The sequence below is a fragment of the Bufo gargarizans genome, chromosome 3 (genome assembly GCF_014858855.1).
Source record: "Bufo gargarizans isolate SCDJY-AF-19 chromosome 3, ASM1485885v1, whole genome shotgun sequence".
NCBI classification, from domain to species: Eukaryota; Metazoa; Chordata; class Amphibia; order Anura; family Bufonidae; genus Bufo; species Bufo gargarizans.
In genome coordinates this window covers 118,033,623-118,061,091 of record NC_058082.1, presented here as the reverse complement: position 1 = coordinate 118,061,091, position 27,469 = coordinate 118,033,623, and the positions used below count along the sequence as shown (strand labels likewise).

General features: G+C 43.7%; 2 protein-coding genes across 2 annotated transcripts in view; both read right to left on the bottom strand.

The window, feature by feature from the left end:
- The window catches only part of LOC122931898 (retinol dehydrogenase 7-like), a 149,281-nt gene extending 129,653 nt beyond the window's left edge, over positions 1-19,628 (bottom strand). The window contains exon 1 of the mRNA XM_044285964.1: positions 19,528-19,628. The gene's annotated coding sequence lies outside the window, so the exon portion shown is untranslated. The remainder of the gene's footprint in view (positions 1-19,527) is intronic.
- LOC122931899 (retinol dehydrogenase 7-like) lies at positions 196-23,828 on the bottom strand. Its single transcript, XM_044285966.1, has 5 exons — positions 23,761-23,828; positions 19,528-19,861; positions 13,057-13,315; positions 1,609-1,772; positions 196-582 (listed from the first exon to the last, which is right to left on the bottom strand). Exons 2-5 carry the CDS (start codon positions 19,838-19,840, stop codon positions 368-370), a joined length of 951 nt encoding a protein of 316 aa, XP_044141901.1. The 5' UTR covers positions 19,841-19,861; positions 23,761-23,828; the 3' UTR covers positions 196-367.
- Positions 23,829-27,469: the final 3,641 nt, after the last annotated feature.

Here is a 27,469-nt window from a genome sequence, read left to right as displayed (position 1 = left end):
GCTAGTTTTGATAAGTCTTCCCTAATATTAGATGTTGTTTCTGCAATTGTGGGTGTGTTACAATAATGTTATAGACATTGAGAGGGATTTATTAACCCTTGTGGCTGTCCTACAGACCCCTTACAGTTTGTAGCCCTGCCCAGTTTGTGGACCCCAGACTACTACTGGCAAAATCAATCAGAGAAGAGCAGGGGATTTCTATTTAGTATTTTTTTTTATTACAGTAAGATCTTCAGGATGTAGCATGAGCATACATGGCACTCTGCTTTTACTTCTAAATTTCCATGTAGGTAACAAACAGCGTGCCACATCATCAACTTTACCATAAAACACAAAAGCACAAAAATGCAACCTATATCTATTACAATCAATGAGCTGGAGTCGGGGCAGACCAAGTAAGGAGACAGTCAGCCAGCACAGTTGGGATATAAGAAATTGGAATAAAGAAAAGTTTGGCATCCCATCCTGCAGAATAGCGTGTTTTAGGGTACACGGCAGTGAGTGCATGCTCCATGCAGTCTGTGACAGGTGTTAGGTCTGTGTTACAAAGGGAGAGAAATGTTTTCTCCATGTCACACACATCTGTAACAAAAAAGACAAAATAGACAAATCAACTGCACTGTTCGTTCTTTAGTGTCCATGTATTTTTATTATGGCACAAAGATTTCAAAGGGGGAAGAGGTCCCCCGCTTAACACTCCCTCTATAAGGCAGAGAAAAGAACCCCTGCAAATCAATGGGACAATTGTTGCACACATCTAACGGACGTTAAAAACGTTAATACGCTAGCACAATATGGCCTTTTGGGTTTAAAAATATATAAATCGCTCACCTCATCCACTTGCCTTTGCAGAGGCAGTCCACTCCTTTCTTGGTTTTTGAAAAGACATGGCGAAGGACCTGCACTGAGTGTGATGACGTCATTGCGTGCTCCAACCATAATCACACGGTGACATCATCAACATGATCATGCTGGGAGCGCACGGTTACGTCATCACACTCAGCACAGGTCCTTCGGCAGAAATGTTTTAATCAAGAGAGGAGTGGACTGCCTCTGCATGAGACAACTCCAGCCGCCATTTTAGGAAAAATTATTTATTACCATGAAGCACAAGGGTTTTCATCTGTCCGATTCTCGGCATATTTGCCTGGTTGCGGCCAGAACTCTGCCAGTCCCCCATTATAACTCTAGTGTGAAACTAGCCTTAGGCTGCCCCATAGATAGTTAAAGTAAACCCATAATAGGATCATCTGCAGCAGCTAGCCTTCTTTTAGGTGGTTTCCAGGTAGAAACATCATACTGTACATTCTTTCTAAATTCAACAAGATTGCAAATGAAAACTGAAAAGTAAGTTGAAAGATCAATCATGTTCATGAGGATATTTCACAAAGAAGCTAGATTTACCAAAACCAATATTGGATACGAGTAGAAATTCATTTTAACTATATCTCTAACTACCTGTCAGACTACATCAATTAGTGAATGACAAACAATCTAGTAATATGCCATCACTTTCTTTTCTGGGAGAACTCCTTTAATGTTTTCTGTCGAGGACATTCATTGTATAAGCTGCTCAAGTGTAATTTTCTAAGGAATATTGACACTTACAGTCTTTGAAATATTTTTCTCCATAGCTATAACGGATTTCTGGGTGGACGTTCCTCCATATTGTCCTTAGAGTATCCTTCATTGACTGCATATTATTCAGTCCCGTCTTAAAGTACCCTGGTTCTATAATAGAGACTTGTACGCCAAAGGGTTTCATTTCACGTCTATAAGAATAAATTACAAGTTAAATGAAATCACCTTTATAAACTTACTGTCTACAGGCTTGATATCAAGTAACAGATGTATTAATAACATATACATATGTATATTGGTAAAAGCTCCATTTCTGATATAGAGCTCCGAATCCATTGCATCGTCACAGAGTTGAGTTATGAAATACTGTCTGCCTCTACTAGGTGGATACCACAAAAATACTTAGTCTCTATCTACCTCTCCCCAACAGTTAAGACTACTTTCACACTTGCGCTTGATCGGATCCGTTCTGAACGGATCCGATCATATTAATGCAGACGGAGGCTCCGTTCAGTACGGATCCGTCTGCATTAATAACTTAGAAAAATTTCGCAAGTGCGCAAGTAGCCTGAGCGGATCCGTTCAGACTTTCAATGTAAAGTCAATGGGGGACGGATCCGCTTGAAGATTGAGCCATATGGGCTCATCTTCAAGCGGATCCGTTCCCATTGACTTACATTGTAAGTCTGAACGGATCCGCTCGCCTCCGCACGGCCAGGCGGACAGCTGAACGCTGCAAGCATCGTTCAGCTGTCCGCCTGTCCGTGCGGAGGCGAGCGGAGCGGAGGCTGAACACCGCCAGACTGATGCAGTCTGAGCGGATCCACATCCATTCAGACTGCATCAGGGCTGGACGGAGGCGTTTGGGTCCGCTCGTGAGCTCCTTCAAACGGAGCTCACGAACGGACCCATGAACGCTAGTGTGAAAGTAGCCTAAGAGAGATAGGTTACATACATAAATACATACAACCACCCCTTCTACTCTCGCTGAATAGAAACAATAAGGCCCTGATTTATCAAGACTTCTTAATAAAGCCTGCACTGCCTGAGGAGACACGTAATTCTGCTGTGCCTCATCATAAACTACATGACTTCTCTGGCAGTCCATGTGCCAGAATGAAATTTATAGCAGTTAGGAACTGCCTTAGATCTCAATCATTATTTACGCCAGTTTCTGGTGTAATTCATGACGTATATCCTGGAGCCAATGGCACCGCCCAAATCCCTCCCTCAACAAGCTCCCTTTTCGTAAACTTGTCAAAAGCAGTGTAAAATGCCAGTTGCGACTAAAATGTTGCAAAACCAAAAATTGCAACAAAATTATGAATTTTGCCAATTCTCTCCACAAGAGCATGAAGATCTTGCATTCTCCACCCTAGAAAATAGTTTGTTTATGGTATCTGAAGGATATAATCGGTGCAGAAAATATATTAGAAATGCAATTTAATAATAAAGATCTGAAGATCCAAACCTCTGAACAAGTGCCAGTGCATGTGTTTACACAAGGAAAGGTATTGGCGATGAAAAAAGTGATTGTCAGGAACAAGGCCCCTCTCTGGCCATATGATGTTGGTGCTACTTTACGGGGTAGATGACACTCCACAGCTCAATCCCACACTGGCCCCTCACTAAGTCTTCAGACCGAGCTTGACAAGTAGAAACAGTCTACAGATCAAAAAAACACTAATAGTAACACCACTCCTTAATAATAGGGGAGCAATCCCCAAAACCATATACCCAACATACTTAGTGCACTCTTGCAGTAAATGGGTAACATAAGTCCAAACCTATACCCTATGGAGATGTTTAGGTTCTGTAGGGCAAAGAAGCAAATCTATTAATGTTTTAGGCTTTAATGTAGGAAGAAATAATAGACATACATAAAATGTGCGCAAACAGTTATAAAAATAGAAAGGAGAAAAAAAAGAGAACAGGCCAAGACTTAGAGGTTTCGTGAGGTAAAGACTTTTGTCTACTCCCAGGGACATGGATACAAGATTACACTCTAAAGTCAAACTATGCCATGAACACATGCCAGGCTCAACTTGAAGCCTGGGTGAAGGGCAAATGTGGGATTGAGCTGTAGAGTGGTGGCCAGAGGGGGCCTTGTCAATGACAGATTGGTGGAACTAATGGTATGTTAATTAGGGTACAAAGGAATATTTAAATTTTTGGGGAGTTTAGAGGCTATGGACACCTTCAGGGAATTTTTTTTTTATTATTGCATTGTACTAATTTTAAGCTAAAATTTTTTTTTTTCAATTGGTCTTTATTAAAAATGTTGAGCCCCTTTCACTGTGCTGCCTTGCTTTCACTGTGTTCCATCAGCCAGCTCAGCTGATGGATCCTTTTTGCTTATCTCTGACATTATAAACAGAATATTGCTAAAATAAGTGTTTTTGAGCTATTATTAAAAGTAAAAGTACAATTCTCACAGCTAGGTAAAAGTTAACCCTTTATGACAATGCTGCTGAATATTTTTAACCACCTCACATCTGCCCATAGGATATAAATGTCCTATGGGTTGATGTTTATCCTTGAATGGACGTTCTGGAATGTCCATTCAGAGATCACAGCTGCATGTTAATCGTGCAGCTGCAGAGCGGGTTGCCCGCTATTAGTGACAGCAAGGTAACCCAGAGGGAAGGCAGGGACAGTTCCCAGGTGTCCCTGCCTTCTAGATTGCTGCATACACAGCACTCACTGAGTACTGTGTATACAGAGCAGGAAGCGCTATGCGCTTCCTGTCCCGACCCAGTGGTTATGTGATCGGCGGGGCCGGGTGAGTGCAGGAGCTGTTGGGTCTTTCACAGACCTCAATAAGCCCTGCACTCAGGCTGTACAGCGTAGTATAATGCTGTATAGCCTCTCTAGGGGGTGTATTTCCCCTGTAACTGGGGCTACTATGTAAGCCCTAGTTACAAGAGAAATCAATGGTGGAAAAAAAAAGTGAAGTTAAAGGTCCCCACAGGTCTTGTATGACCTTATGGGGGACACAAAGTGTAAAAAAAAAAAAGAATTGTTTTATAAAAAAAAAAAAAGGGTTTCACATGTCAAAAAATAAAAAAAAATCCCCAATTAATTAATAAAAAAAATAGTAAAAATAGTAAAAAAATATATAAAATCAAAAGGTGTTCATCCCACATAATGGTACCAATAAAACAGTCACCTCATTCCGCAAAAAATTAGAAAATTGCTAAAAAAAAAAAAAAACAATAGCTCTCAGAACATGGAGACATTAAAACATAATTTTTTTTTCAAAAATGCTATTATTGTGTTAAAGTGAAATATTAGGTATCGCCGCATCCGTAAAAAACAGCTTTTTAAAAATATTACATGACCCAACCCCTCAGGTAAACGGCGTAAAAAAATAATAGAAACAGTGCCACAAAAAAGTCATTTTTTGTCACCTTACATCACAAAAAGTGGAATAGCAAGCGATCAAAATGTCATATGCACCCCAAAATAGTGCCATTCAAACCGTCATCTCATCCTACAAAAAATTAGACCCTAGCTAAGACAATCACCCAAAAAATAAAAAAAAACTATGGCTCTCAGACTATGGAGACACTAAAACATTATTTTTCTGGTTTAAAAAATGATATTATTGTGTAAAACTTACACAAATAACAAAAAAAAGTATACATATTACAAGAGATACGTGGAAATAAGAAGGCTTTATTGCAAATCAAGTTGTAAGCAAAAGTCCAAACGGATGGCTAAACCGGAGCAGGGTCTTGCGAAGCCAGAGGTCAGGAACCAGAAGGGTAGTCAGACGAAGCCAGGATCAGGAACCAGAAGGGTAGTCAGACGAAGCCAGGATCAGGAACCAGAAGGGTAGTCAGACGAGGCCAGGATCAGGAACCAGAAGCAGCAGCAGTCTTAGAAGCATGTGCACACAGGAGGACCAAGCAAGGAACTGAAGCCACAGACCTCCTATATATATGAGCTAGGCATCCAGCTCCTCCCAGTGGGAAGGAGAAGCCGCAGGGTGGGAGGCTACAAGAAACCCAGAAACCAAGATGGCCGCCAGCACATGTCAAACGAAGGAGAACAGCAAGAAGGTAAGACCATGACAGTACCTCCCCCTCAAGGGCCCCTCCTTCGCGGAGTAAGGAACGGTTTCTGAGGGAAGCGTGCGTGGAAGGCTCGGAGCAAGGCAGGAGCATGGACATCTGCGGAGGGAACCCAGGAACGCTCCTCTGGACCATAACCACGCCAATGGACCAAAAACTGCAACCGACCGCGGACCAGGCGTGAGTCCAGGATATTGCTCACCTCATACTCCTCACGATTGCCCACTTGGACCGGACGAGGCCGAGGAACCGAGGAAGTGAAACGATTACACACCAATGGCTTCAACAGGGAGACATGAAACACGTTGGAGATCCGCATGCCAGGAGGAAGCGCAAGGGCATAGGCTACCGGGTTTACCCTGCGAAGCACTCGGAAGGGACCAACAAAGCGAGGCGCCAGCTTGGGAGTGGGCACTCGAAGGTTGAGGTTGCGGGTGGACAACCATACGCGGTCTCCGACCTGGTAGGAAGGAGCGGGCGCTCGTCTGCGATCAGCCTGGAGTCTCTGGCGCTGCGCAGAGACCTCAAGGGACCTCTGGATCTGTACCCAAGAAGCACGTAGGACGGAAAGGTGATCCTCCACAGCCGGAATATCCTGGGGAGAAAATACCTCCGGTAACACGGCAGGTTGGAACCCATAATTGGCCATGAAGGGAGACGTCCCAGAGGAAGAGTTCACCGCCGTGTACCTGGCAAACTCAGCCCAAGGCAGGAGGTCAACCCAATTGTCTTGGTGATCGGAGACATAGCAACGAAGGAATTGCTCCAAGGCCTGATTGGATCGTTCTGCGGCCCCATTGGACTGAGGGTGGTAGGCCGAGGAGAAAGAGAGATGAATCCCCAACTGGGAGCAAAAGGCGCGCCAGAACCTGGACACAAACTGACTCCCCTGATCCGACACAATCTCCTTGGGCAAACCGTGCAACCGGAAGACCTCCCTGGCGAAAATCGTGGCCAACTCTTGTGCAGAGGGTAACTTCTTGAGAGGAACACAGTGGCACATTTTGGAAAACCGATCCACAATCATGAGAATGACCGTATGGCCTCGGGATGCAGGGAGGTCCACAATGAAATCCATCCCCAGGTGTGACCATGGGCGCTCCCCGGTGGCTATGGGTTGCAAAAGGCCCAACGGAAGGTGCCGAGGGGACTTACTCTGGGCACAAACGGAGCATGCCGCTACATATGCGGCGATGTCGGAACGTAGAGAAGGCCACCAGAACAGACGTGAAACAGCCCAGGACAGCTGATTCTTTCCAGGATGCCCCGCGGCCTTGGAGTTATGGTAGGTTCGCAACAACCGAGTGCGCAACTCCTCAGGCACAAAACATCTGCCGTTGGGTCTCCCAGAGGGAGCACCAGATTGAGCCGCCAAAATCTGCTCACCCAGGGGAGAGGTCAGGCTGGTGCGAATGGCGGCCAGGATCTGATTCGGAGGTATGACCTAAGTCGGAATCGACTCCTCCCCGGACAGCTCGGAGTACTGCCGTGATAAGGCATCCGCTCTGATGTTCTTGGAACCGGGTAGGTAGGAGACCACGTAATTAAAACGTGACAAGAACAGAGCCCATCTGGCCTGACGTGGTGTCAATCTCTTGGCCTCAGAAAGGTAGGTCAGATTCTTGTGGTCCGTCAGGATGAGAACCGGAACCACCGAACCCTCGAGCAAGTGCCTCCATTCTTTAAGGGCCTGCACGATGGCCAATAACTCCCTGTCACCAATCTGATAGTTGCACTCCGCGGAAGACAGTTTCCGGGAGTAAAACCCACAAGGAAGCAGAGGACCCTCTGGTGTTCTACGCTGGGACAGAAGGGCGCCTACTCCCGTCTCAGACGCGTCCACCTCGAGGACAAAGGGCAACCCAGGGTTGGGATGCGACAGAATCGGAGCCGACACAAAGGCGGACTTTAGAGCCTCAAAAGCTCGGATGGCCTCGAGCGGCCAGACCTGGGGATTACTGCCCTTCCTGGTCAGATCCGTGAGAGGCTTGGCTAGCATGGAAAAGTCCCTGATGAACTTCCGATAATAATTGGCGAAGCCCAAAAAGCGCTGCAGGGCACGAAGACCACTGGGCTGGGGCCACTGTAAGACAGCCGAAACCTTCTCAGGATCCATGGAGAACCCCTCAGCGGAAATGATGTAACCTAAGAAGGTTACCTGGGATCGGTGAAATTCGCATTTCTCAAGCTTACCGAACAGCCTGTTCTCTCGTAACCGTTGCAACACTCGTCTGACATCCATAATGTGGGCCTCCATGGATTCAGAATATACCAAGATGTCATCCAAATAGACCACCACACACTGCTGCAACAGGTCACGGAAAACATCGTTGATTAATTCCTGGAAGACTGCGGGCGCATTGCACAACCCAAAGGGCATAACCAAGGATTCATAATGACCGGTCCTGGTGTTAAACGCGGTCTTCCACTCATCGCCCGCCTTGATCCTTACCAGGTTATATGCCGCCCTCAGGTCGAGTTTGGTAAAGACCGTGGCCCGTTTGAGGCGATCGAACAGCTCGGAAATCAAGGGTATCGGGTAAGCGTTCTTGATCGTGATGCGATTGAGACCCCTGTAATCGATGCAAGGCCTCAACTCACCGCCCTTCTTTTTCACAAAGAAAAATCCAGCCCCTGCCGGGGACGAGGATTTGCGGATGTGTCCGCGTGAAAGCGCCTCCCTCACGTACTCCTCCATGGCCTCATTCTCTGCTACCGACAGTGGATAGACCTTGCCACGAGGAGGAACGGCACCAGATTGTAACTCTATGGCACAATCGTATGGGCGGTGCGGAGGTAGGGCAACCGCGCGCACCTTATCGAATACATCCCGGTACTCTTCGTATTCAGGAGGCAACAGAGAGTCCGAGGAAGTACACAGCAACTTGACAGGCCCATGGATGCAACTAGCCCCACACTGCGGTGACCACGAGAGGATCTCGGCCGATCTCCAATCGAAAGTCGGATTTTGCTTCTGGAGCCAGGGGTACCCCAAGACCACCGAGTAGTGTGGAGACAAAATAACCTGGAGACAGACCGACTCTCTGTGAACGGCACCAATGGCTATCCCCACTGGAAGGGTCTCATGAGTCACGTGTGGCGGCAGAAGGGGTCTGCCGTCTATCGCCTCAAGAGCCAGTGGGGAACCTCGAGGCTGCAGAGGAATGGAATTGGCGGCAGCGAACACACTATCAATGAACAAACCACCAGCACCAGAGTCCACCAACGCCTGGGTCGTCACCGAGCCCCCGACCCAGGAGAGGACAACAGTGATCAGTGGTTTGTCAACACGGGAAACCCGGGGACGAGGAGACTCCACCCAAGATCTGCCCCCGACAGGATCTCAGGTGCGAGCGTTTCCCGGATGGTTCGGACATGCCAACCGAAAATGCCCACCGAGACCACAGTACATGCATCGGCCCTCGCGTCTCCGGAGTACCCTCTCCCCCTCGGACAGGCGAGCAAACCCCAGCTGCATGGGTTCACCCCCAGACAAGTCATCCCCAGGAGGCGTGGGAGGAGAGGGAGGCACGGGTGGGACAGCAAACGTAGGCGCCAATCTGTTAGAAGACCTCCGCAGGCTCTCCTTAAAGGAAGGTCTCTCCCTGAGTCTGGTGTCAATCAAAATCAGGAAAGAAATAAGAGACTCGAGCTCCACTGGTAGGTCCTTAGCTGCAACCTCATCCTTCAAGGCATCCGAGAGACCATGAGAGAAAGCAGCGACCAGAGCCTCATTATTCCAGCCCACCTCTGCTGCCAGGGTACGAAACTCAATGGCGTATTCAGCTACGGATCGTGAACCCTGTCTGATTGACATAAGGAGCTTCGCAGCAGAGGCAGCACGAGCCGGCACATCGAATACCTTCCGAAGAGAAGCAACAAAACCGGAAAACTCGGCAACCACCGGATTGTTGTTCTCCCATAAAGGGCTGGCCCAGGCCAAGGCCTTGTCCGAGAGCAGCGAGATCAAGAAGCCCACCTTTGATCTCTCAGTAGGAAAGGCATGTGGCAGCAACTCGAAATAAATGCCCACCTGGTTAAGGAAACCTTGGCACTGAGTTGGCTCTCCCCCAAAGCGCTGTGGAAGGGGGTCAGAACCGGTCATACCCCGAGACACCGCAGGCGCAGCAACAGGTGTCGGGGTAGACTCTGGCGCAACAACCGGAGCGGCAGTAGGAGCGGGCCCAGGAGCAACAACCGACCCATCGGCAACGGAAGCGAAATGAGCCGTGCGTTCAAGCAGGGTTTGCAACGCCACAGCGAACCGACCCAACAGGTGATCCTGCTGATCAAGTCTGGCAACCAGCGTAGGTAGCGAGGATGGCCCTGTACCGTCAGAATTCATGGCTTGGTCCTAATGTCAAGGAACCATGAACCAGACGTACAACAAGAGATACGTGGAAATAAGAAGGCTTTATTGCAAATCAAGCTGTAAGCAAAAGTCCAAACGGATGGCTAAACCGGAGCAGGGTCTTGCGAAGCCAGAGGTCAGGAACCAGAAGGGTAGTCAGACGAAGCCAGGATCAGGAACCAGAAGGGTAGTCAGACGAAGCCAGGATCAGGAACCAGAAGGGTAGTCAGACGAGGCCAGGATCAGGAACCAGAAGCAGCAGCAGTCTTAGAAGCATGTGCACACAGGAGGACCAAGCAAGGAACTGAAGCCACAGACCTCCTATATATATGAGCTAGGCATCCAGCTCCTCCCAGTGGGAAGGAGAAGCCGCAGGGTGGGAGGCTACAAGAAACCCAGAAACCAAGATGGCCGCCAGCACATGTCAAACGAAGGAGAACAGCAAGAAGGTAAGACCATGACATTCTGTCACCTTTACATCACAAAAAATGTTAAAGCAAGCGATCAAAATGTCATATGCACCCCAAAATAGTGCCAATAAAAACATTTCATCCGGCAAAAAAAGAGCCCCTACCTAAAAAAACTTGGACTCTGGAGACACTAAAACATGATTTCTTTTTTGTTTCAAAACTTATGCAAAACTTAAATAAAAGAAAGTATACATATTAGGTATTGCCACATCTATAACGACCGACTCTATAAAAATATCACATGACCTAACCCCTCAGATGAACACCGTTAACAAAAATCAAATAAAAATTGTGCTAAAAAAAAACACTTTTTTGTCACCTTAAATCACTAAAAGTGCAACACAAAGCGATCAAAAAGGCGTATGCCCCCCAAAATAGTACCAATCTAACAGTCATCTCCTCCTTCAATAAAAAATGAGCCCCTACCTAAGGCAATCGCCCCCCCAAAAAAAAAACTATGGCTCTCAGAATATGGAGACACAATCATTTTTTTGCTTTAAAAAATGCTGTTATTGTGTAAAACTTAAGTAACTAAAAAAGTATACATATTAGATATTGCCGCGTCCGAAAGAACCTGCTCTATAAAAATATCACATGATCTAACCTCTCAGATAAACCGTAAAAGAAAATTATTCAGCGGTGTCAAAAAAGCTATTTTTTGTCTCCTTACATGGCAAAAAGTGTAATAGCAAGTGATCAAAAAGTCATATCCACCCCAAAATAGTGCCAATTAAACCGTCATCTCATCCCGGAAAAATGATACCCTACCTAAGACAATCGCCCAGAAAAAAAATAAACTATGGCTCTCAGACTGTGGAGACACTAAAATTATTATTTTATGTTTCAAAAATGCTATTATTGTGTTGAAGTAAAATATTAGGTATCGCCGCATCCGTAAAAACCAGCTTTATAAAAATATGACATGACCCAACCCCTCAGGTAAACGCCGTAAAAAAAATAGAAACAGTGCCACAAAAAAGTCATTTTTTGTCACCTTACATCACAAAAAGTGGAATAGCAAGCGATCAAAAATTCATATGCACCCCAAAATAGTGCCATTCAAACCGTCATCTCATCCCACAAAAAATGAGACCCTAGCTAAGACAATCACCCAAAAAATAAAAAAACTATGGCTCTCTGACTATGGAGAAACTAAAATTATTATTTTTTGTTTACAAAATGATATTATTGTGTAAAACTTAAATAAAAAGAAGTATAGCTATTAGTTATTGCCGCATCCGTAAGAACCTGCTGTATAAAAATATCACATTGTAAATAATAAAAAATAAAAACGGTGCTAAAAAAGTTATTTTTTTTATCTTGCCTCACAAAAAGTGTAATATAGAGCAACCAAAAATCATATGTACCCTAAAATAGTACCAAAAAAACTGCCACCTTATACCGTAGTTACAAAATGAGGTCGCTTTTTTGGAGTTTCAACTCTAGGGGTGCATCAGGCGGTCTTCAAATGGGACATGGTGTCAAAAAACCAGTCCAGCAAAATCTGCCTTCCAAAAACCAAATGGCGTTCCTTTCATACTACGACCTTGAGAAACACGTGTTGGGATCCAGGACTGCTTGGTCTGTATTTACCTGTATTGCATGTATTTTCCCTGTGTCATTTTTTTAGTTGAGGCACTTTGCACTTTATATATATTGACTGAGGGCTGTGATTGTTTATTGTACTGCACAGTTAGGGATTTTTTAATTGCAAAACTATATGTAGTATAATGGAATAGACCTGTGGAGATCATCCTGTGTGATGTAATGCTGCTTATATATACGGACTTCTATGTTTTATACAAGTGTATGTCCAATAAAAGATTTTGTATTTCGATAATCTAAGCTGTTCTGAGTTTGGTTTTGGTTTATATCATATTTAATTGCCCTAGCCTGCATTCAAGTATGCCATAATACGGTTCTTGTTACCAATGCAGTGAAACCTTTCCAAAAGACCACCACTTTGAGGAGACGACCCCATGCCAGACCAGCTATTTCTGAGACAAGTTTTCTATTCCCTTATTTGTCCTCTTCTATAAATGGACCACTTATAGGGTTAGTTATCTTAAAGGGGTTTTACTTTTTGAGGGATTTTCAGACAGTCCTCCATGGCTGGACCTTTGGAGGGAATCATACTGACCTGCTCCCCACTGATGGTTTCTGTCTCCTTTGCTCCCCCACTTCAGAGCTCCAGTCCCTGGATATCAACATCCAGCTTAATGGCTGCTGCAGCTAATCACTGGCCACAGCAGTGATGCATCCTCTTTGGTACACGGTGTCAGTGATTGGCTGCAGCGGCTCTCAAACTGGATATTGACATGTGGGGACCTAAGCTCTGCAACGGTGGTGGGGGAGTGAAAGAGGTAGAACCCAAAGGCAAGTAGCAGGTAAGTATGCTTCCTCCACAGGGCCAGCCATGTAGGGTAGTCTGCATGAAAGGTCCCTGAAGATAGAAAACCCTTATAAAGAAGTTTTGCAGATTTCTTTTAGGAAACATTTCCTAGAACATTCTCACATTTTATTACAGTTCTCTATTTCTTCTTGGCTAATATAAATTTAAAGAGTACCGATTGCTTACCTCAGACTGTCTGAAAATGCCTCAACCCCAAATTTAGAAACACAATATCCTCCCCCACAAATAGTCACTCTTCCTACGATACTTGAAACATTAACTATGCGGCCTTTCGATTTGCGGATTAAAGGCAAAAGTCTGAGGGTCACATCGATAGGACCAAGTAGATTTACATTCAAAATTCTTCCAAAGTCATCTCTTGATAGCCACTCATTAGGTGCTCCAGGCATACCAGTTCCAGCATTGTTTACCAAGCCCCAAAGCCCTAAAGGTAAAATAATCAGAAAGAATGTAGACAAATGGCATTCATATACAATATTTAGGGTACATGTATTTGTTATACAGTATTTGCATGCATACACTTTGGAATCACTAGGGATTGGTTCACACTTGCTGTGTATGATTTTTGCACATCTGAGTTAAACTTTTTGAAAAACTGTCTACAAATTGATACTAGATTTGTATCAGTTCCATGAAATTTTTTAACTGACACCTTTTAGCCATAAAGTTGTCTCAACTCAAATAACTCCTTTTATACTGGAGCCGAGCAACTGTATTCAGCTAAGTAATATTACATCGCAGCCATTGAGATGAATTTTTATCTATGTAATATATGGATTACTTTAGTTTGCCACAGCAGCTCTCCTTCCTGGTTCTGGCACATAGAGGGAAGTCTTGGGGACAACACTCTAAGTCAGGGTTTCTCAACTCCGGGACCCACCTACCAGTCATGTTTTCAGGATTTCCTTAGTATTGAGCAGGTGATATAATTAGTGTCCATACATCAGGACTTACCACAGGTATTCATTCTGTGGGATATTCTCAAATCCTGACCGGTAGGTGGGTCCCAAGGAATTGAGAAACCCTGCTCTAAATGAACACACAGTATATCAGTTGTGTGGGGCTCGGCCAAAAACAAACTGGCCAGACACAACTGACATATATGCACCCAGCCTTAGGACCTAATAACATGTCCATATCTGTGATTACATTGGTGACAAGTTGAAGTTAAATACAATGCAACAGCACTCTGCTCACACAAAATGCATGACCATAAAATATATAAACTAATGCTATACTCACTATTAGAGATGAGCGAATCGAAGCTGACGAAGTCGAATTTATTCGGAATTTCAGGAAAAATTAGATTCTGAACGAATGCGAATTTCCTCTCTCTTCGTGGTAACGAATCACAATTTTTCCTAACATGGCGGCTACAATGGCGGCTAAAATAGCGGCTACACGTGTGAGGACATAGGGAAATGAACTCATGGACCCATAATGCCATGCATGCAGCCAATCAGCAGCCAGCCAGCCCGGTGATGTCACAGCCGTATAAATACGGCGGCCATCTTAGATTCTGCCATTCACCATCGTACTTTGTTCAGGGACAGGCGTTTATGCAGGCGCTAGGAAGAGTGAAGGAAAACCTCATTGTGAAAAAAAAAAGCGTTTTATAAGTGCGCGATAAGGATAGGGAGGAATCATTTCACATGATCTAAGTGCAGGGACAGACGTTTCAGGCGCTAGGGAGAGTGATAAAGAAAACATTGTGAAAAGCAAAGCGGTTTATAAGTGCATGATAAGGATAGGGAGGAATCATTTCACAGCATCTTAGTGCAGGGACAGACGTTGCAGGGGCTAGGGAGAGTGATATAGAAAACATCATTGGGAAAAAAATACGATTTACAAGGTCAGGGAAAGATTATTTGGCGATCCAAATAGCCATTATACAGCTCTGTCATTTCAGCAATTTGTTGTAGGGTTGCAAGTGTTATGTTAAAAAGCCTTTAGTGGCTTATATCTGTGGAAAAGAGAAATAAATACTCTGTTCACTTTTTCAGCTATATATGGTGAAAGCGTTTAGTGCCCTATTATAGTACAGTACGAGAAAAATAGACGCTGTTCACATTTGGTGTTATTTGCTCTAAAAACATTTATTGTCAGTTCAGTACAATACAAGAAAAAAGACGCTGTTCACATTTGTTATTTGCGTTAAAAGTGTCTCTTGTTATATTTCCACAGAAAAAGAGAAAAATACATGCTGTTCACATTTGGTGTTATTTGTGTTAAAACTATTTATTGTCATATTTCTAGAGAAAAAGATATAGACATCTATGTGGAATCAGATGATGAGGGTGTAAAAGGAATGTGTTTCTTCTTTACGCTAACATCGACCTGTAAGGCTGAGTTAATACTTGAGTTATTTGGTAGGTTTTGGCCCCGTAACTGCCCTAATAAGTGAAGAGTGCAGTGTGATTCTAATAGTGACACCTGTCATCTGCATGTCATGCTGACCGACAGTATTATTTCACTACCCCAGCATACTCCCTATGCGCGTTACTGATAAGCACAGTGTTCTACACCCATATAAAGGCTCTATGCAGCATGGAAATAGCCGTTTTTTAATGCGATTCATCGCAAATTATTTTGTATCAAAGCTAATTTTTCCGGAAAATTCGGCGAAGCGGCCGAATCGAATTTTTTAGAAATTCACTTATCTCTACTCACTATATAAATAAAAGTCAGATTCTATGCAAATATCTTTGATCAAAATTATTTGTGCCCATCCGCCACAGCAAGGCAATCTCTGTTAGACAGGAACCTATGCTAAATGCTACTTTTACTGGTGTCATATGGCCTCCATGAATTTAGGGCAAGCAGATTCCACATGCAGCATATACTGGACCCACTCTGAATGCTACTTTTCCAGGTGTCAGCAGGCCTTCAATGAATACAGGGAGAGAGGCACTAGTTCAATACTGCACTAATTAAAATCAGCCTGTGGGACATCAGTGACAAGATGGTCAGTGGTTCCTCCATGAAGATGTGTGTGAAGGGTTCATGTTTGGTCCATGTGTCATCCGTATTTCATGGACACCGCTCAGATGAAAATTAATTTCCAAAGAATCTCTTATCAGTGGTCCATAAAAAAAAAATCACACAACACTAATGCCATCCGTTTTGTCTTAGTGCTTTTCATGGACCTATAAACTTCAATGGACATGTTTGGTCCTCATCACAGACCAAAATAGTGCATGTCTCACTGAAGTGTGAATAAACACTAACTCATCAGTTCTGTAGTTCTTCCAGGTGACACTGGATAGTAGTGCATTTTTACTTTAGACCTTTTATAGGATAAAGCTTATAAAAAAGTATACTATAGTGTTAAAATCTACCAATTGTTCCAACCAATCCTTCAAAGACAATATTTACGTTTTTGCACAACTTCATTTTTCTCAGCAATGTGGGCATATATGAACATAGGACCAACACAGATTCCTTCAGCTGCACATTCGACTGGTCAGCCAGTTTCACAGGTACAAATCTGCTGATAGATGTACTGTACTTTAAAAAAAAATTGTTACTACATGACCATTGTCACAGGTTTGTGTACTTGCGGTGGGGTCAGCAATGACACTCTTAAACTTGAGGGATCAAAACTCCAAATGGTGCTTTATTTTTTTCATCCAAAGCACAATACAGGGTATCCAAGATAAAGGGTTTGTCCGCTTTTGCAATATCGATGACTTATCCTCAGGTTAGTCAGAAAAGTGTATAGGAGAAGCACACAAAGGTCTCAGCGACCACAACAGAATGCACCATGACACAACCGCAGATCCTCAGCAGTCAACAGATGAACTGTGTCTGGCAGGGAATCTATATCCAACACTATTGCTGTATTTTTGGATAAGCTTCTTCGTGTCCATGCGATCAGGGATACTGGGCATTTTCTTGTGAAGCTACAGGAGATCAATTTACCAATTCAGTTCCTTCTTGTCAGTTTCGATGTAGTATCGTTATATACATCTATTGAACACGAATATGGCTTAATTGTCGTTGATGTAGCGCTCACCGGCACAGGACTCTCTCCTGATGCCCGCCAGTTTGTTCTCCAGCTATTGGTGGTGGTCTTGAAGAGGAATTACTTTCTCTTTGGGGACACCTTCTACCAGCAGAAGCGTGGTGTGGCGATGGGGTCGAACGTGGCCTCTACTTATGCCAACATTTTCATGGCGGAGGTGGAGGACAGACTGGTATACCATTCTGCATTCAAAGGGGGAATCCTGTGCTGGTAGCGCTATATCGATGGCATTTTCATGATATGGTGTGGAACCATGGAAGAACTAGAAGAGTTTCATCAACATCTAAATATGGGGGTTCCAGGCCTGCAGTTTACTGTAACTGCCTCTGAAGATGAATTACAATTCCTAGACATGAGGGTATATGTTGAGGATGGTATCATCAAGACAGATTTATATAAAAAACCGACGGACAAGAATAATGTACTGAGGTATAACAGTAATCACCCTTGATGTATGTTGGACTCGCTGCCATGGAGCCAACTGCTACGAGAGAGGAGACTAGTATCAGATGATGAAAACCTTCATGACCAAGTGAAGGAGATATGTAATACATTTTCAGAGAGGGGATACCCACGCAAATTGTTACAAAAGACGAGTAATAGGATCTTGGTGGTTGACAGAAAGACCACGCTGCACAATTTTCCAGTTAACAGGGGGACTCAGAGAATCCCTTTTGTGTCCACGTTTGGCAGTCACAGTGGTAACATTGCCAACATCCTAACGAAAGAATGGGACATTTTACACAGGGGCCTTCCTAACGTAAGGGAGTTTAATAATCCTCCACTGATGGCATATAAGAAAAATACCAATCTACGTGATAGACTGGTCAAAACGGACATAGGGAGTACACAGGGTGATAGACTTATTTGACACTGTGTAGATCTAGGGATGTGGTCTACATGATACAATGCCCCTGTAGTTTGATCTATATCAGCGAGACCACTATGGAGATCAGGGAAAGAATAAACAAACATAAAAACACAATTAGGAAAACCCGTTGCCAGGCATTTTGTGGAGTGTGGCCATTCTGTCAACCAGTTGATATTCAGAGTGATAGATTCGGTGGGTGTATTGAGAAGAGGGGGCGATAAAGAACAAATCCGTAGGAAGAAGGAACTTAAATGGATTTTTGGCATAGATAAATCTAGGTGAGCTGGAGGCTATAGAATGTAAATTAATATGATCTGATTCAGTTATACAGCAATCATGATTTTAACTTTGTTTTAAATTGTCACCTTTTCTCTCCCTCCTTTTTATAGATTGTGGGCATGATGCGAAGGTGCGGATCTAGATACCTAGACTCCATTGTTGACTGACTATGTGGTAGGAGTGTATTGTTAGTCAAACATGGGGGAAGAGATGTCATTTATATGTAATATTATTGGGTCCTTTAATTGGGGGTCACTTCACTCCAGCCTTTATATATTTTTGATGCATTCTCCCCTTATGTTATGCTCGCATTTAATCTATGGTATGATATTGTGGGGCGGTGCGGGATACCTTTGTTTGCATGGAGTCGTTCCCAGCAAGCTATATAAGATTTGGGGGAAATGCATATGTAATTCATGATATCGAGATTTTCTCCTGCGAGAGCGTTGGTATCTATGACAACAGGATGTTTTCCTGTGGCATACGTCAGCTGGACAAGGCGGAGTTGAATTATCATGTGATCTCTATGTGACCTCAGTTGATGACGCGATGTTTTGCGTCATCCGTGTTTTGACCAATCATTGAGAACATGGGCAAGCGCAGTAAATGTCAGGAGACGTGATTATGGAGTCCAGGTTGTCAATGTATACACCATGGCAATTATTACCCCTCTCTTCACAACAACACAGGTATTTTGAATAATATATAATAGTATGTAAATGAGGACTTGAGTATGCCTTGTTGTATATTGGTTAGTTTAAATGAGTGGGTGTTGTGTTGTGTAATGGATTGGTTACCGCATAAGTGAGGGAGGGAACATTTGTACAATATTAGGTTGGTTACATGCATTTGTTATTATGCTTGATAAAATCTACAATGAATGTAGCTGAAACGTTGCATTTGGCTGTCTGAGCACATTCATTGAAGTACCATCAATAAAGAGGATACCGGAGATGCTGCCGTCGCCTTTTACTTATCCGTTATCCTCAGGTTAGATCGTCAATATCAGATTGGCAGGGCCCCACTGCCGGCACCTCCGCCGATCGGCTTCGAAGAGACTGCAGCACTCGTACAAGCGCAGCTTTCTCTTCTCTGTTTACCTGCTCACCGTTGACATTGCAGCAGTGAGCAGTGTAATTGCAGCTTCGCCATCCCCATTCACTTCAATGGGACAGCTCCTTCCTATTCACTTGAATGGAAACTACTTTAGTATTGATAGCCCATTCTCAAGATGGACCATCAATATCTGATTGGCAGGGGTCCAACATCCAAAAACCTGCCCATCGGTTGTTTCAGAGTTAGCTCCAGACCTGAAACAACACAGCTCCATCCACTGTGCAGTTAACAGAGCTAGCCACTACCATTGAAGGGCCAGCCACTACCATTTAAAGGGAAATTATTGTAATGTTATATTGATAAAAATCTCTTTATTGTATCTGAATCAACTTGATGGTCATCTCACCTTTTTCATGAAGAACATCAGAGACCCACTTGGCAGCAGACTGGACACTATTACTGTCTGCAATGTCAAGGATTACTGTCTGTAGTCTGCTGGACGTCTCCTTCTTCAGGTTCTCTGCCCCCTGCACAGTCAAACAGGTTGCCATCACCCTCATTCCACGTTTATCCAGCCTCTTTGCCAGCTGGTTTCCAAATCCCGAATCACACCCTGTTATCAGCACATATTCATCTGATAGATTTTCTAGCGTCAGGCTGTTCCTGTACCATCTGTACAGGAGAATGAAGACCAGCAGTGCCAGTAGATGGAGCCACATGATGGAAGCTTGAAGTAATCACTGCAAAATAAAAGGTGACATGTTTGGTCTGGACTCTGAAATAACTATTCAATCAGTTATTTTTCTACAACCCTGCATCCATATTGTCAATATTAACCCTTTCAGGACCGGAGTTTTTGTTTTGTTTTTGCATTTTTGTTTTTTGCTCCCTGCCTTCCCAGAGCCATAACTTCTTTTTTTTTGTTCACATAGCCATATGAGTGCTTGTTTTTGCAGGACAAGTTGTACTTTCCAACACCACCGTTTAATATTGCATATGATGTAGTGGGAGGCAGGGAAAGAAATCCAAATGGGATGAAATTGCCCCCAAAAAAGTGATTCCACCACAGTTTTACGAGTTTTTAATTTACAACGTTTGATTTGTGATAAAACTGACCAGTTACTTTTATTCTACAGGTCTGTATGAATCCGGGGCTACCTTACATGTACAGGTCCTTCTAAAAAAATTGCATATTGTGATAAAGTTCATTATTTTCTGTAATGTACTGATAAACATTAGACTTTCATATATTTTAGATTCATTACACACAACTGAAGTAGTTCAAGCCTTTTATTGTTTTAATATTGATGATTTTGGCATACAGCTCATGAAAACCCAAATTCCTATCTAAAAAAATTAGCATATCATGAAAAGGTTCTCTAAACGAGCTATTAACCTAATCATCTGAATCAACTAATTAACTCTAAACACCTGCAAAAGATTCCTGAGGCTTTTAAAAACTCCCAGCCTGGTTCATTACTCAAAACCGCAATCATGGGTAAGACTGCCGACCTGACTGCTGTCCAGAAGGCCATCATTGACACCCTCAAGCAAGAGGGTAAGACACAGAGAGAAATTTCTGAACGAATAGGCTGTTCCCAGAGTGCTGTATCAAGGCACCTCAGTGGGAAGTCTGTGGGAAGGAAAAAGTGTGGCAGAAAACGCTGCACAACGAGAAGAGGTGACCGGACCCTGAGGAAGATTGTGGAGAAGGACCGATTCCAGACCTTGGGGGACCTGCGGAAGCAGTGGACTGAGTCTGGAGTAGAAACATCCAGAGCCACCGTGTACAGGCGTGTGCAGGAAATGGGCTACAGGTGCCGCATTCCCCAGGTCAAGCCACTTTTTAACCAGAAACTGCGGCAGAAGCGCCTGACCTGGGCTACAGAGAACCAGCACTGGACTGTTGCTCAGTGGTCCAAAGTACTTTTTTCGGATGAAAGCAAATTTTACATGTCATTCGGAAATCAAGGTGCCAGAGTCTGGAGGAAGACTGGGGAGAGGGAAATGCCAAAATGCCTGAAGTCCAGTGTCAAGTACCCGCAGTCAGTGATGGTCTGGGGTGCCATGTCAGCTGCTGGTGTTGGTCTACTGTGTTTTATCAAGGGCAGGGTCAATGCAGCTAGCTAGCAGGAGATTTTGGAGCACTTCATGCTTCCATCTGCTGAAAAGCTTTATGGAGATGAAGATTTCATTTTTCAGCACGACCTGGCACCTGCTCACAGTGCCAAAACCACTGGTAAATGGTTTGCTGACCATGGTATTACTGGGCTCAATTGGCCTGCCAACTCTCCTGACCTGAACCCCATAGAGAATCTGTGGGATATTGGGTAGAGAAAGTTGAGAGACGCAAGACCCAACACTCTGGATGAGCTTAAGGCCGCTATCGAAGCATCCTGGGCCTCCATTACACCTCAGCAGTGCCACAGGCTGATTGCCTCCATGCCACGCCGCATTGAAGCAGTCATTTCTGCAAAAGGATTCCCGACCAAGTATTGAGTGCATAACTGAACATAATTATTTGAAGGTTGACTTTTTTTGTATTAAAAACACTTTTCTTTTATTGGTCGGATGAAATATGCAAATTTTTTTAGATAGGAAATTTGGGTTTTCATGAGCTGTATGCCAAAATCATCAATATTAAAACAATAAAAGGCTTGAACTACTTCAGTTGGTGTGTAATGAATCTAAAATATATGAAAGTCTAATGTTTATCAGTACATTACAGAAAATAATGAACTTTATCACAATATGCTAATTTTTTTAGAAGGACCTGTATAGTTTTTCTTGCGTTTTGATAGTGAACTAAAAATTCAAAAGTGGGAAAAAAATCTGTTTTATTTTTTTGTTGCCATATTTTGACCCCTATAACTTTTTTGTAATTATGTGTACAGAGCTGTATGGGGGCTCATTTTTTGAGGGGCAATCTGAACTTTTCATTGACACCAATCTGGGGTGTGTTTGACTTTTTGATCACTTTTCATTAAAAAATTTGTCGAAAATTAAGCGACCAAAATGGCGAATCGGCTATTTGGGCGCTTTTTTCCATTTTTCTGTTTGCCGTATGGGGAATATATTTTTATATTTTTATATTATGGGCATTTTCACACATCGCAATACCCATGACGTGTATTTTTTTATTTTGTTTTGTACTTTTATTTTTATTTTGAGAAATTTGAATTCGCATGTTTTTTTGTTTTTTTATTTTTCAAAACTTTTTTTTAACACTTTTTTTTATAGTTCCCATAGGGAACTATAACAATCAATCATCTGATTGCTATTATTATAGACTCCAATGCACTTGCATTGGAATCTATGATGATTTTACTAGTTTTCTCCGGAGCCCTATTACAGGCAAGGGCTCCATAGGAAATATTACGCAACAGCCTCCTGTCATTCACAAAGACAAGAAATGTTGCATACACACTCCGGCTCCTCCGATCGCCACACGGGGGAGCCGGAGCATAACCAAAATCACGCTCTTTCGGTTTTAAGCTCGCTCAGAAGCCGTGTTCAGGATTCACCACGGCATCTGAGGGGTTAAATGTCCGCGATCGGCATTACTGCCAGTTGCGGGTGTCTGCTATAAGAGGCAGGTGCCCACCCGCGGCTATGGAGCCAGCAGCGCTCAGGAGCTGGGCGTTAAGGGGTTTAAGGGGTATGTCGAAAGTAACAGGTTTTCCCCTGGGATAACTATTAAATAGTGGAGGTCCAACCACTGATCATGAGAATAGGACCTCATACCCAGTAGGGGCATCTAAATGAATGTGGCAGCAAGTCAGGCATGTACCGTACACTGCCTCACCATTCATCTCTACGGAACTGCTAGAAATAGCTGATTGCTTGTACTCAGCTATCTCCATCAGTCAGAACTCCACCAATATAAGGTGATATTCACACAACGGATCTCACAGCAGAATTTTGGGGCGGTCAGACACGCAGAAACTTTGCTAAAAACCCGCCGGCAGCAACATCCTTTTTGCCTCCCATTCATTTCAATGGACGATGGAGAAAAAAACAGCACTGCTGTATTCCAAACTGCTCACTTTATTTGTAGAAAAAAAATTGTCGATTCAGGACTCATGAGTCTCTGCTCACCGTGACACGCCGTCAGCTTTTTATGCATCATGGTTTGAGCCGGTAAGGGGGTATATTGTGTTTTGTATGGCAATTCATTTCAATGGGAGACAGGGCTGAGGATCCTGAAGAGGTGGCTTAAAGGGACATGTCCATAATCCTCAGAGCTACTTCCCATTGAGATAAATGAGAGGCAGAAAGGATGCAACTGCCTGTGGGCTTTCGATGGAATTTCGTTGTGGCGGTCCGTGGCAAAATTCCAATGTAAAATACTGTGAAATGAACAAAAATCTACTGAAGTTGACTAAAAATAAGAGAGGCCATTGTACATAAGTGCTTACAACATTAACTAAATTCCGATCTTAAACATTATCCTATTCTTTTTTCCTATTAAACAATGCAGGAATTTGGGGATAGTGAATGCACCGAGGAGCTCATAATACAGCAATGTCAGCTTTGGGGGCACTTGAGAAGTCTAAAATATAATAAAACATCCTCCAAACCAATGAGATGGATACAATTAATCATCTAGCATACAATACATAAAATGTATCAACCTCACCTTATTATCCAGTGACAATAGTCGCATGTCAAAAAATAATTTGGGATTGCTCTTTCTTCAGGTCTCACCTCCATTCTGCAAATCATTAACCACCATAAATCACATGTTCTTATACGGGCCTGTCACGAATTTTGCAATGTTAGAAGTTTATAATCAACCTGATGATGTTATGGCTTTTGCCAGAATCAAGTGCAAAACTGCGAGCAAAGCAGATGATTTAAAAATGTTACAGAAAAGTCTAATTTTGATAAAGTGCACCCATGGTAAAATGGCGACATGATACAAGCAATGATATTTAATGTCAGGGCGATTTCTGCAGCCTTATCTGAGAAAAGCATATGGTAGAGGGGGAGAAGCTGAGCTCTGTGATAGTTTTATGTTATTTGGAACAGGATTCCTGAGTCTGGCAGGACTCTTAGAAGCGACAGTTTGAGTCCTTCTTCATGCTCACAGAACTGACAGCCTTTGCTGAGTCCTGTCAGGATTTTCTCAGAAATCCTGTTCCAAATGATAGAATCCTATATATCACAGAGCTCAGCTTCTCCCCCTCTATTATATCCTGTTCTCAGATAGGGCCGCAGACATCACTTGGTAGGTTTGCTTGAATCGTTATTGTAATGCTTCATTGCTGGCCACTTGGTTCCTTATTAGCTCTGCTTCATTAGGACACATCTATGGTCAGTGATTACAGTTACCGTAAAAGGGTTTTCAGAGACTTTTATAGTGATGACCACTGGTGTAGCTATAGGGGTCGCATCGGATGCAGTTGTGACTGGGCCCCTAAGCCAGGAGGACCCACAAGGCCCCCCTTGCCAGTGGTGCTGTATTTTTCCCTTTATAAGATGCAGTGCATCTTATGAGGAGAAGTATTAATACTGGGGAGTAACATGATTACTAGTATGTGCACAATGGGGGCATTATTACTATTGGGGACACTGTTAACACTATGCACTCTTGCAGATAATTTTTTCTATTGGTGGGACTTTGGGGAGCACTATTACTATGGGGGCATCTGGAACAGCTTAGCACAATTATTTTTGTAGGACATTACGGTTACACTATTAGTGTTGGACACTATTTGCTGGATGCAGTTATTTTTTAGGGCACTCTGTGGTAATATTAGTTAAAGGGGCACTATCTGTGTGGTACCAGTATTTTCAGGTGGACTGTTTCTGCAGTATAGTATTGGGGAGCACGGCGGGCACAGTATTGGGTGTGGCAGGATGGGATGTTTAGAAGGTGGGAGGATAATGGAAAAGTAGGAAACTAAGATCTGTTTGTTAAAGAAATCATCATGATGGTCTGGTCTGAAAGGAGATGATGAGGAAAGAGAACATCTACAGACGTCACAGAATGTAAGAGGTATAGTATGTGGTGCTGTATTACCCTGTATGTTCAGTAGCGCTGTATGTGATGTATTCCAAGTATGTCTTTAAAGGGGTCATCCGATTTTTACTATTAATGACCTATCCTTAGGATAGGTTATCAATATCAGATTGGCGGGGGTCTGACCACTGGCATCCCACCCCCTTCGATCAGCTGTTTGAAGAGAAGGCAGCGCTCATACAAGCTCTGTCTTCTCTGCTCTGTTTACCTGCTCACCACAGCAATTGCAGCGGAGAGCAGTGTAATTACAAGTATGGCATCTTAATTCTCTTCTATGGGATAACTCTGTAGTATTCATTTGAACAGAGAGAGTCATCCCAAAAAAGTGAATGGGGACACCATACTTTTAATTACACCTGCTCAACACTGCAATTGCTGTGGCGAGCAGGTAAACAGAGCAGAGAAAGCAGCCCTCCTATGAGCGTTGCCTTCTCTTCAAACAGCTGATCGCTGGGGACCCCCGCCGATCTGATATTGATGACCTATCCTGAGTCATCAGTAGTAAAAAGAGGACAACTCCTTTAACAGTAGGACTAGAGGGAAGGGGTTAGGTCGAGAACTTGGCATCGGGGTGGGGGTGTTTACATTTTTACCTCAGACAGCAGAAAGGCTAGGTCCCCCCCTTCCCCTTGACACAAAGCACTGAGGGAAGGGGGGACCCAAGCTGTACCCTTGCACCAGGGCCCATGACCCTTTAGCTACGCCCCTGCTGATGACCTGTCCTCTGTATTGGTCATCAGTATCTAAATGGTAGAGGTCCAACCCCCAGGACCCCCACCCATCAAATGTTTGAGTAGGCACTGGTCCTCGCAGTAGTGCCTGAGCCTTCTCTCTGCTCACCAAGCATGGCACAGTACATTGTTTAGCAGCTGTTATCTCAGTTTATCCCCATTCACTTCAATGGGGTTGAACTGCGCCTAGCCAAAGCTGTGAAAAGGCTGTGATGTTACTGATGCCTTCTCAAACGTCTGGTCAGCGGAGGTCTCAAGTGTCGGACCCCAACTGATCAGATGCGGATAGGTCATCAGTATATACTGTAAAGGCTGTTTCACATGAGCGGATGCCGTGTGTGACATCCGATCCGCTGCGTTAATGAGAGCCAAGCCCCATTCCGGACAGCAGAGGCACGGAGCAGTAACATTATTGATAATGCTCCGTGCCCCTCTGTGATCTCTTTACTACGAAATCACAGTGAGTAAAGTTGTCACTGTAATATTGTAGTAAAAAGATCACAGAGAGACATTATCAATCATGTTACTGCTCCGTGCCTCTGCTGTCCGGAGCGGGTCTTGGCTTTCATTCACGCAGCGAATGTCACGCACGGCATCCGCTCGTGTGAAACAGCCCTAAGTCTTGGAAAACCCAGAGTTTATAGGGGCATTTCCATTTCAGTTTTTTTTTTAAACAGAGTTCTGAATCCCCAACCATAGAGTAACATGAGAAAATTCTGGCTGCTTGAAGCCACAAGTAGAGCGAGTTCACTACATGCAGATTCAAACAATTCTCTTTGTACAGAAAGATGAGATATTCACTCAGAATTTATTTCGGATTTGATTTGTCTGAATTGATTTTACCTGAAAAGAAAGTTCTCCAGGTATTCTATCTTTCTTTTTATGGCTCCAAAAGTTGCCACAATCAAATTACTGAAAAGTATGATTTGGAAAATAATTATCACCAATTTCGGACCTAAATTAAAATGATGTCCAGAGATACAAGCATATTATAAAGGGCATCTGTCAGCAAATTTGTACCTATGAAACTGACTGACTTGACATGTTTGCTTGGCAACTGAAGGCATCTGTGTTGGTCCCATGTTCATATGTGCCCGCATTGCTGATAAAAATGATGTTTTAATATATGCAAACAAGAGGCTCTGATCTCTCTGCAACTGTTGTTCCCTTTCCACTTTGATCGACTGGGCCAGGCAGTGAAAACATCATCACAACTGACCATATCAAGTGCAGAGGGGCAGCAGCTACATAGAGAGCTGAGCCACCATTGGAGCGGTGTCCCTCTTTACAAAAACTATGGGAGTGACTGAGGCAATCATGCAGTGAAGAGGAACAGGGGTCTCAGGACCCCTGCACCATTGATGAGTGAAGACAGAAGACAGTCATTGACACCCTCCAGGGATCACACACTTAAAGGGGTTCTGCACTTTCAATTAACTGATGATCTATCCTCTGGATAGATCATCAGCTTCTGATCGGCGGGGGTCCGACACCCGGGACCCCCGCCGATCAGCTGTTTGAGAAGGCAGCGGCGCTCCAGCACCACTAGAGTGGGCGCGGCTAAACTCCATTCAAGTGAACAGAGCTTAGCC

Coding starts and splice junctions, on each gene's coding strand:
- LOC122931899 (XM_044285966.1), bottom strand. CDS start 19,840: ATGTGGCTCCATCTACTGGCACTGCTGGTCTTCATTCTCCTGTACAGA. Junction 13,316..19,527: donor TGATGTTCTTCATGAAAAAG/GTGAGATGACCA, acceptor TTTTACCTTTAG/GGCTTTGGGGCTTGGTAAAC. Junction 1,773..13,056: donor GCATTTTCAGACAGTCTGAG/GTAAGCAATCGG, acceptor TTATTCTTATAG/ACGTGAAATGAAACCCTTTG.